Source organism: Paramormyrops kingsleyae, chromosome 21 (assembly GCF_048594095.1).
Source record: "Paramormyrops kingsleyae isolate MSU_618 chromosome 21, PKINGS_0.4, whole genome shotgun sequence".
Lineage (NCBI taxonomy): Eukaryota > Metazoa > Chordata > Actinopteri > Osteoglossiformes > Mormyridae > Paramormyrops > Paramormyrops kingsleyae.
Genome location: NC_132817.1, coordinates 6141237 through 6151300, shown reverse-complemented (window position 1 = coordinate 6151300; position 10064 = coordinate 6141237). Strand labels below are relative to the sequence as shown.

The 10064-nt window shown below is 43.1% G+C and overlaps 2 protein-coding genes across 2 annotated transcripts in view; one reads left to right on the top strand and one right to left on the bottom strand.

Moving 5' to 3' along the window:
* Nucleotides 1–647: 647 nt before the first annotated feature.
* Nucleotides 648–1933, bottom strand: LOC111847421 (forkhead box protein D3-B-like). Its single transcript, XM_023818575.2, has one exon. The coding sequence runs from the start codon at nt 1931–1933 to the stop codon at nt 827–829; it is 1107 nt and encodes a 368-aa protein (XP_023674343.1). The 3' UTR covers nt 648–826.
* The window catches only part of LOC111847419 (KN motif and ankyrin repeat domain-containing protein 4-like), a 58980-nt gene continuing 50760 nt past the window's right edge, over nt 1845–10064 (top strand). Inside the window, exon 1 of the mRNA XM_072704405.1 lies at nt 1845–1976. The gene's annotated coding sequence lies outside the window, so the exon portion shown is untranslated. The remainder of the gene's footprint in view (nt 1977–10064) is intronic.

Sequence of the window (10064 nt, the reverse complement as noted above, 5' to 3'; positions counted from 1 at the left end):
AAGTCAGCTCATTGCAAAGTTTTCTAAGTTCCTAAAGTTCGAAATATTTAGATGCGTGAGTAAATAAGCTAACAATTTTATGGTCATATTAAACTTACCGCTGTGCACGTAACAAAACTACTATAGCTATGAAAATACCTGTTTTTATTTGATTATTGTCGCCCTTTTCATTCGTTTGTTTTTCTTTAAAAATGTATCTAAAATACTAACTTTCAAATTACACATATAAAACTGTACGAATTTGCAACTACCAATTATTATTATTATTCATGTAAGGGATTTATTACCACTGTAATGCAGGATATGTCGGCATTAATATTCTCTGTTCGTGCTATTTTGTGAACATTGAATATAAACCCAAACAGACACACCTCCTCTGTTTATATAGTTCACCTGAAGTCTTTGCGTTTTATTTTTAAATCATATTTTACTGTAGTTACATTTCTGGGCTGGGTGTCATACTGGCGTCCTATATAAAGCAATGATGCAGGACGTTTGTCTTCGGCACGCAGCCGCGAAACACGAAACTCAAACTGTCGAAAACCACGCGAATCTCATGCGTATCTGGGAGAGGATCTGTATACAGTCTCATTTATTAATAGGTGACATTTACAATACTATGGATATACAAAACAAAATTTAAAATCTTATGAACTTTTTTTTTTTATTTAAAATTCTCCTTCTTAGTCAAACTAAATTTTAAAAAACACTTTCTTACAAATATTTACAATTCATCTTCACATAAAGTGTGCCCATATATTTAAAGCCGAGTGCTTGCTGTAGGCGTATATCATTGTTGTAATTAGCTGTGATTGATTAAAAACAACTATGAAGAATGCCATTTCGATGTCGGTGCATTGGAGGCTGTTGGTAAAAACTGTGCCGAAATAATGTTTGTCGGCACGCTGAAGACGGGTGTAAGAGCTGGTGACGTCCGGGATATCAGCAGTGACTGTGCGCTCAGTAAGGCGGACTGAATTGCTGCCGGGGGCCGGGTGACTGTCTCTGAATCGGACGAAGTGCTGGACGCCCCGATTATGTTTTCTATGCTAAATGACGGCCTTCTGGGGAGCGCTGCCTTCGTACCCGACGCCGTCCCTGCGCCATCCAGCTGCAGCTGAATGCCCGGCCCGGCCTGAGGGCTGTACGGCCCTCGGCTCAGTTCAGCGGAGGATAACAGCGGCACCGCAGGTGGAAGCATCGCAGTCAGAGAGGGGATGTATGGATAATGCAAACCGGCGGCAGGAGAGAAAGCTGGTGGGGGCATCCCAAAGTGACGACCGTATGGATTCCCAACGTTGTATGGCCCAAAGGTCTGCATCAGAATGGTGGTCTGGTCTCTGAGTATATCTGGCTGGTGCCTCTTAAATCTCTTCCGTCTCCTTAGAAAGCTGCCGTTATCAAACATATCTTCCGACTGCGGGTCCAGCGTCCAGTAGTTACCCTTGCCAGGATTTCCCGGTTCCCTTGGGATTTTGACGAAGCAGTCGTTGAGGGACAGGTTGTGTCGGATTGAATTCTGCCAGGCTGGAAACTTCTCTCTGTAGTACGGAAAGCGGTTGCTGATGAACTCGCAGATACCACTGAGAGTCAGTTTCTTTTGCGGGCTCTGCAGGATGGACATGGTTATGAGCGCAATGTAGGAATACGGCGGCTTTACCAAGCTGCTTTTCGGCTTCTTCTGTGTCGGACCTGGCGCACATCCCTGCTCGTTCCCAGTGCTCTGCCCATCGCCTGCTCTCTCGTATTCACACGAGTTACCTGTCATCTCCGTAACCCTGATCTCCTGCATGCCTCCCAGGTCTCCTTGGCAGTCGCAGTCGCTGTCCGCGCCCGCGTCGCCCTCACCGACGACATCGATGTCCGCATCTTCGGAGGTGATGGCCGGTGGTGCTGACATGTGGCTGGCACTGGTGCCTTCAGAGAGGGTCATCGCCGCTCACTTCCAACTCCAGCGGAACGCTAAAGGCAGCCAGGTGACTGACCAGTCGCGGTGCGGATCATCAACCGATTCTTCTTGCCACTCTGATGGTTCAGAATTCAACAATATATTATAAACAATTCGATATAAACCTGAAATTCGTTTACTGCATCGGTATCCTGCACTCCCCGGATGAGTTTTCTCCGCAGTGACTTTTTACAACTTGAGGCGCGGCGAATTTCACTCAGATTAACAATCAGCTGTCCGGTTAATTACTTTTCACTTATACAGTCACGTGGTCGAGTGACGTCTGACTCGCCAGCAAAAAGGGGATTGTCTCGCGGGTCTGCCAACTATGTACTTGCTACTGTCCGACTTCCAACCTCTCAGTCATACCCTCTTAAAGTACGCCTTAAATCATGGATATTGTAGCATCGGAGTTTCACCTTTATAGCTTGACTTTGAAGGATTTGTAACATCTTTCCTCAACGCCGGCACGTAATAACAATAGTTAACATCGAGGGGAGAGTTCTTAACGAGCTTCTCACGTGTGTTAACGACCTTATCATTGCAAATGTTAGCATAAGAAAAAGTCGGAAATGAGAGACTGGTGTGAATGTTAAGCGACAATTCACAACCCGATAGCAAGTCTTGCTAGCGTATTGTGACCATGAAAAGGATGCAAATCATGTAGGCTGTGCCTAGCTAACATTTCCTACAGGAAAGGCGCACCAAGCTGCAGAGAACTTCATGCAGTATTTGCGAATGAAAACATCAAAATACTGTGCAATGTTTTGCATGAGAACTGATCATTAAAATTATTTGATAAATTATTTTAAATCCTGGAAAAGTTACAAGGCATTGATAGTACATTACTACTCGCTTAGTTAATAATGTGTAAAATTAGTAATATTTTTTGCGAAAGGATTCAGAAAGTTCGTCTCAGTTCTCTCTGGGGAAAGGAATGTGTTCTTCATCACTCTTTGAAATACATAATGCTGCTGCTTTTGCCGAAGAAACAAATATAGCAAAGAAATAAAATAAGCACTGAACGATGCATTTTAAAATAAAGTATTTAATTTATCTATATGTAGGTTATATAGTAAATTAAATTCAACTGTTTATATAAAATAAGAAATGAAACATTCATTTAATGTCTGTCCATATAACCCCATAGAAACTTTGTAAAAATTATTATTTCAAGCTGAAAGTCAGCTTTCGCAGTGTGTTAACTGGAATTCAATAACGCACCAGCCCAATTTACAATAAAAGTAACGGAGAAAATTTTGATAAACTGGCAGCGAAAACCCACAGGTATAGCCGGCTAACCAGAAGACAAAGCATTACAGGAAAAAAAACTATCCCGTGTTTTTCGTTTTGTAAAACATCTGCAAACAAAGACCATACATTATTTGTGGTTATTATTTATGTTTTCCTGGAGTAAAATTGCTGAAACTCGTATAAAATTGTATTTTTATTTTGCCGTTTATGTTTTAGGTTTTCTAGGTGTCAAATATTTTATTTGATATGACGAACAGTTTACTGGAGAGAACGGTAACGGCCGTGTGTTGGCTGCAGTCTCATTGTCACTGCGTTGTTTTACAAGAATATAGGTATACATCCGGAATAGCCTATATTTGTGCACCGAATTTACTTAAGGACAAGCAATCGAAACATATTTTTGTAACAGCTGCGATATTGCGAACGGACTATAAACGATTAGAGTAACGTGTTAAATATCTCGCGAGGAATACATGAAAGTCACTTTCTCACTTAATGCCAGATTAACACCTCGCCGAGGTTAAAAATGACTGTTAATTAAAATGTACTTTCTAATTAGATTTATAACGGTTGACCTCGTGCTTGGATCGCTTCAGGCTGCCATCCTGAATCGCCGGTGCCCCGTATGAATCATGTCCCCCCCCCCCGGGGGTCTCAAACCCATCTGTCCAGCACGGGGAAACATTTCATTTGTAGGCGTCACCGTACTGGAGAATCACAAATCACACTTAATTTGCATTGCACATGCTCTCTAAAATGAAAGAATATTTAATATTATTTGCATTATTGTGTTATATGTTAAACTTTCCTATTTACCAAATCTGCCAGTTTGCTATGCAGTTTATGGAGATTTAGTATATCTTGTTCCGTGTTTTTCTCAAAGTAAAAATAGACAAAATGCACGTGCTTGTTATACGTGAACCTTTTACACGTTACCGGAGGCGTCGCGGAGAGTTCTACATTGAGGGTAGGGGGGGGGGGTGGGGGTGTATATCATGGCATTGCAATAGTAACATCGTAAAAGAATGCGGTGCAAGAAAGATTTAAAAAATATTATAAATATTTCATCATTTAAAATAAGACTAACACTGCATAACCAAACACAACCCAAAAATGACTGATCCGTTTGTCTGATAAAATCAGTTTGTCTGATACAGGACTGCAGTCTTTCTCAGCTATGCGTTTCGTCCTCGCGCTCTGCATGCGCTGTGATTTGGCCTCAACGCGCAGATTGATCATAAAATAAAAGGAACTTGCTATTATTTATTTGTTTATTTTTTTGGGGGGGCGAATTGTGAAAAAATGCATCGATTCTTAAGAAGCATCGCTTGCCGATTAATTTGAGTGGAATCAGCAGATTTGTAGTTATGTGGAAAAAAATTACAAAGTGGTTTCTTTGAGTATAAACGTTTTCAAGATAAATTTGGTAAAATTCTCAGGAAAGTATCCAAGGCAGTTCAAAGTGTGCCATGATCTTTTGTGAAAAAGTGCAATGAATGGGACTCTTTCATTACACATTCGTGTCTTTTTCAGAGGCAGGCTTTATCAGTATTGAGTCCCACACATTTTTGTGTGTGTACGTGTGTGTGTATGTGTGTCCCCACACAAATGTCCCCACAATGTGATAAAAATCTGTTATTTTGACATTGTGGGAAACATTCTTTTGGTCCCCACAAGGGGAAACTCAGTTTTATAAAAACTTTATCCGTGACTGCGATCAAAAAAACAAAAAAATGCCAAAAATCATGTATTTTGTTTGGTTACTTATGGTTAAGGTTGGGGCTGGGTAGGGGTTAAGGTTGTCATGTTGGAATTAGGGTTTTCCCCATAGAAATGAATGGACGGTCCCCACAAAGATATAAACGCAAACGTGTGTTCCTGCGTGCGCATGCGTGCGTGTGTTCCTTACTTTTATAATTGGACCGCTGGCTACAAATACTAACAACTTTTTACTAATTTGATTTCGGTGGTACACTTGTTCTTTTCCGTTTGACAGACCTTATAGTATATGTGGCCTGGAACAGAAGAAAACATTCCAAGTAACAGAGCAGATGTTTTTGCCAGATACTATACTGTGGACGACAGTGGAAAGACATCTTGCTAATTTCACTGCTAATGCTGACCTTCAGGATATTTCCATCTCTCACACTGCATGTGGAGAGACAGCAGGAATATTTTTGTTCTACTGAACAGTCCATTCATTTCCTCCACATGCATTATTGCCCTCAAAATTAAAGACCTCTTTTAATAATTGCCCTTTTCCTCCAAAGCCAGTTTATTCGTGATTCTTTGGTTTCATCCAGCCAAAATTCAGAGCTGCCATTTGAACGCAGGCACTCATGGGATGCAGGAGCTCACTAACTCTTTCTTTATGGTAACATTTCCTGTTTCTATTTCTGTAAGGGTGGCTTTTCTGTCTCAGTTGCATCTTTCTGTTCCTCTCAGTGTCGATATTTTTCTTGGTCAGGCATTAACTTTCAGAATATGAACTTTTCCCCTTAAATCTCTATGAAGATCTATCGCCAAAGACGACTCAGAGAGCAGGTGTGTACTGTGATTATATTCTTATATCCATGGTTAGAGCTGATGGGAAAAATACGGCTTCACAACTTGCTCTAAGTGTGACTGCTAAGCATTTCAAAATCATAGCCTAGTTTAAAAACAATAATCTTAACTTCCTCTGAGTTAAAATAGCACTGCATCATATTGCTGTTTGTTGCTGAGCTGTTGATGTAAACTGTGAGACTGTGAGTGAAATGTAGCAGAATTAAGTGATAGTAGCGCCCTTTATTCTGTGAGTGGAACCCTGGCGATGTTACGCCCGCGTCTCAACCAGCCCAACCTCACCTGAACCTCCAGGCCTGCAGAGATCTTCCTACCCGGGGGGTTGATCAGCTGTTGTGCCTCCCCCTGTGATGAGTTGCCAGATTTTGTCCTTGTTCTGTGTGAGGTGTTGAGGTACCTCCCCTCCTGAGTGGTTCCCACGCTTTTCGCTTCCTCATTACTCTACACCGCCTGTATTTCTGACTTGCTGGACGTCTGATTCTTGCCAGCGTGTCTTCCTGGGTTTGGCTGCCTCGCTTATTCTCTTTCTGTTATTGACCGTCCGCCTGCACCTACGTTTGGTTGTTTGGGATAGTTCTGGTTTGTTTAAACCCACAAACGAAATGAAGATGCCAATTGTTCTATGGGACAAAATGAGGTTCCTTACAGACTATGACCCAGGGGAAGAATCAGGAGGACTGGGTGTGGGATATGTACCCCCCAATATTTAATATGGCTTCCTTCCTCCCCCAAAAACAACAACCTTTGCATTTAAATTATTATCACGTTTTGCCCCCCTTTCTAATTGCCTCGTTAGCCTGAATGATTATCTGACCAAGGTCGTGTGTTTTTAGTTATTAATGCAGAACTACACAGGGATGTCGACAGGATGCCAGTATGGATCCTGTGACCAATTTGGCAGAAACCAGGCTTGAAATATGTCGGGGAAACCTGCAGCATGGTCCTACTGGGGTCTAATGGCACAGTGGGTTGGTTATAGTTCAGAAATGTTAGATTGTATGTCCGGACAGCAGAGCTGCTAGCTGGAGGTTGGAGTGATGCCGTGGGTGGGGGGATTGGGGGTGTGGCTGGCAGAAGGGGCCCCGGGGCCCTACAGGGGCCTCAGGTGGGAGCAGCTGGACTCTACATCTATTCCCTTCCTCTCACCTTTTGAAAGGGAGAAAAAAAAATAACTGTCACTTACAACATTAATACCTTCCTAGTGTGGTAGCATATTGTAGCAGTTGACAATTTTCTGGCACTGATCTATTGATCAATTACTGCACTAATTGCCTTGATCAGTACTTCAGTGATGCCACACATGGTGTGCAAGGAGCACGTGTCCGGTGGCATCTTGTGACTTGGATTTCACTTAAATAAGTGCTACATGAGTCCTGGGTTAACCCTCAGCTCTCATTGGTCCTTTCAGGCCGAGGTCTATGACAAATTCCCAGAAGGGGAATAGAATGAATAGAGAAGGGTTATCATCATCCGAAGGACGAGCCGAAATCCTATTATACATATTCATTATGTGATAATGGCATGATGGCCGGGCAGGGAGAGAGCCTCGCCCTCACCATGTCCCTTAGGAGCGGTTCCCCCATCTTAGGATTGATGGATTGTATCCTATTAACGTGTGATAGATTTATTATGTCTGTACCCGGAGCACTGCTCTTGTCCTAATCAGCCAGCAGTATGGCAGCCTGATCTGTCCCCTTAGCGCCCCCTGCAGGAAGGCACAGGTCATGGGAACAGAGGGGCCACCTGATATCCCCCCTTTGGGCGGCACATGCAGTAACCTAAGGGCCGGCGGCATCGGAGCATGTTTATCTACCGCGTGGCTCTGGTCTTAGAGTTCAAACGGTGTTTATTAAAATTTAGCAGAGAATGATGCGTGAATGTTCTGTGGGGCCATTCTGCTGTGGAGGCCAGCACAGCAGGACCTACATGAATGCTGGGATCTCCTGAGAGAAGATCAGCATGACCCCTGTCCAAGGGTGTGTGAGTTAGCAGCATCATACACTGAGCTAGTCATCGGAAGGTCACCGGTTCAGGTCCCTTTAGTGAGTTCCTCTGACCTTGGCCCTTAGCCCCATTTTCTCCTGGGATCCTAATTTCTCAAAAAAAAAAAAAAAAAAAGTATGTCACTATGGATGACGGTGTCTGCTAAAAAGACAAACACCGAGATCCACAAACACCGAGATCCACAAACACCGAGATCCACAAACACCGAGATCCACAAACACCGAGATCCACAAACACCGAGATCCACAAACACCGAGGCCCATTCTAACATGAACTTGTTTAAAGAAAACATGGAACATGGATACTGGAAGAACTGGGTGAAAACCAGCACTTGCTAGCTGAAATCCAGACATTTTTTTTGAAAAACTGCAAAGCTCACCTTTTGGGAGGTTTATGGGACATGAGTCTTAAAGGCCTGAAGTAAAGAAAGCGATTTGAGGCAAGTATGACGACTATAGAAGTGGAGTCGCTGGGGCTGGATCTGATTATTTGAATGTTACATAGAATTTGTTACGCACGTTATTGTTACGTACATTATTGTTACGTACATTATTTTTACGCACGTTATTGTTACGCACATTATTGTTACGTACATTATTGTTACGCACGTTATTGTTACGCAGCTTGCTCAGCTTTCTGGATACACCTGGAAGGTGGAGCAGTTTCAGAATGAAATCTAACATCTACAATTATGAGGCTCATCGATCACATCTTCAGATTAGGTTTCTGACGTCTTTTTAGCCGGTTCTGTAGAGCTAAATGAATTACTTATTGTACTGAATTCCAGGGCTCACTATGGGGTTGTGGGATAATAATAACTTCTTATTTTTATTAATTTCTCAAGGCACGCCAATCCAGCGCAACATGCTAATTCCGTGTTAGCGCAGCACGCTAACTGCTGGCAAATGTCACCTGATGTTTCAGCTTAAATTAAACATTTATGGCCATCTGGAAAGCCGCAGTGCTTGGGGTTTCAGAGCAGTTTTTGTAGCGGACCGAGGTCGTGGGTCTCTGGGGGGGTGGCAGAGACATAAAATGCTCTCCGGTGAAGGGGCCCGTTTAGCTCTCGCCCACTGGGGGGGGGGGGGGCTCTTTGTGGCCTGAAGATATAAACATTTGAAAGTTTAATAGCTTTCTATGTGTGGTGTCTGGTGTGTAGTACAGAATGGGGGCAGGCTAAGGTTACTGTGTCAGGATGCGAGGCCTGTTTTCAAATTCCCCAACAAGCTCAATCGCTAATCCTAATCCTAATCTTAACCCTAAATCCTCTTTTCACATATAGGCAGTGCGAATTCTTCATGCAGGTCGACAATCGATTTCCAGGACGAACCGCAGCAGTACAAAGGCCTTTAATGACCCCTTAATATGCGCAAATAAAACCCAACGCTAGGAGTAAATGCTGTAAGTCGCTGCATAAGATACCCAGTTGATGTATTTCACGCCATACAGCGTCAGCCTGCAGCAATGACCACGCTGATGTTTTCGGCGGGCTTTATTTGGGGGGGGGGGCGGTGGTGATGGGCCCCCACAGGCTTAAGTAGCCGCTAAATGCAGCGTTGTTTCATTTTACACCAGGAAAGGCCGGCGTCGCATTTCACACTCGCATTAGTTTTCAGCTACGCAGCTGTGCTGCAACTTCCGCCGTGATTGAATTTTAAATTCACGGCAGTTCGTATGTAAACTTGAGGTGACGGATTCGTAACCACAAGCGGCCTTTGCTGTAAAACCAAATAACATGGAGATATGATGATGATGATGATGATATTTAGTGTGTATCTTTCCTAAGAAGCTCTGAATCCCTACCTGAGAAAGGGGTAAACATCGGTGTCACTAGTCAAATCATTCAGACTTTAACGGAGTATAACTAATTAACCAAACATGAATAAACTTACAAATAAATAAATTGTTCAGTGGCCACTGATGTTTGCTTTTTGCTCAGAAAACTATGACACCTGCCCTATGGTATGAAGGTGAGACAGTAAATGATGTTGGCGGGGGGGGGGGGGTCCCTATTCATGTCCTTTGACTTTTCATCTTTCTCACTGGTTGTACAGACAGTGTAGCAAACTAGGAGCACACAAACAAGCATCCCTGGTGTGCAATGGGACCAATGCTGCTGGACAATGCAATGTTAGACAATGCAGGTAACCACACAGCATGTTTTTGATGGCTGCTAAGGAGGTGGTTAAAGACTCAGACTCTCAGGGACTCAGACTCACAGAGACAAGATCACTGACTCACGTTCTGGGTCAGTAGTGTTCAACTCAAAGTTATTTTGTCTGAAAAAGAAAAG

Coding starts and splice junctions, on each gene's coding strand:
- LOC111847421 (XM_023818575.2), bottom strand. CDS start 1,933: ATGACCCTCTCTGAAGGCACCAGTGCCAGCCACATGTCAGCACCACCG.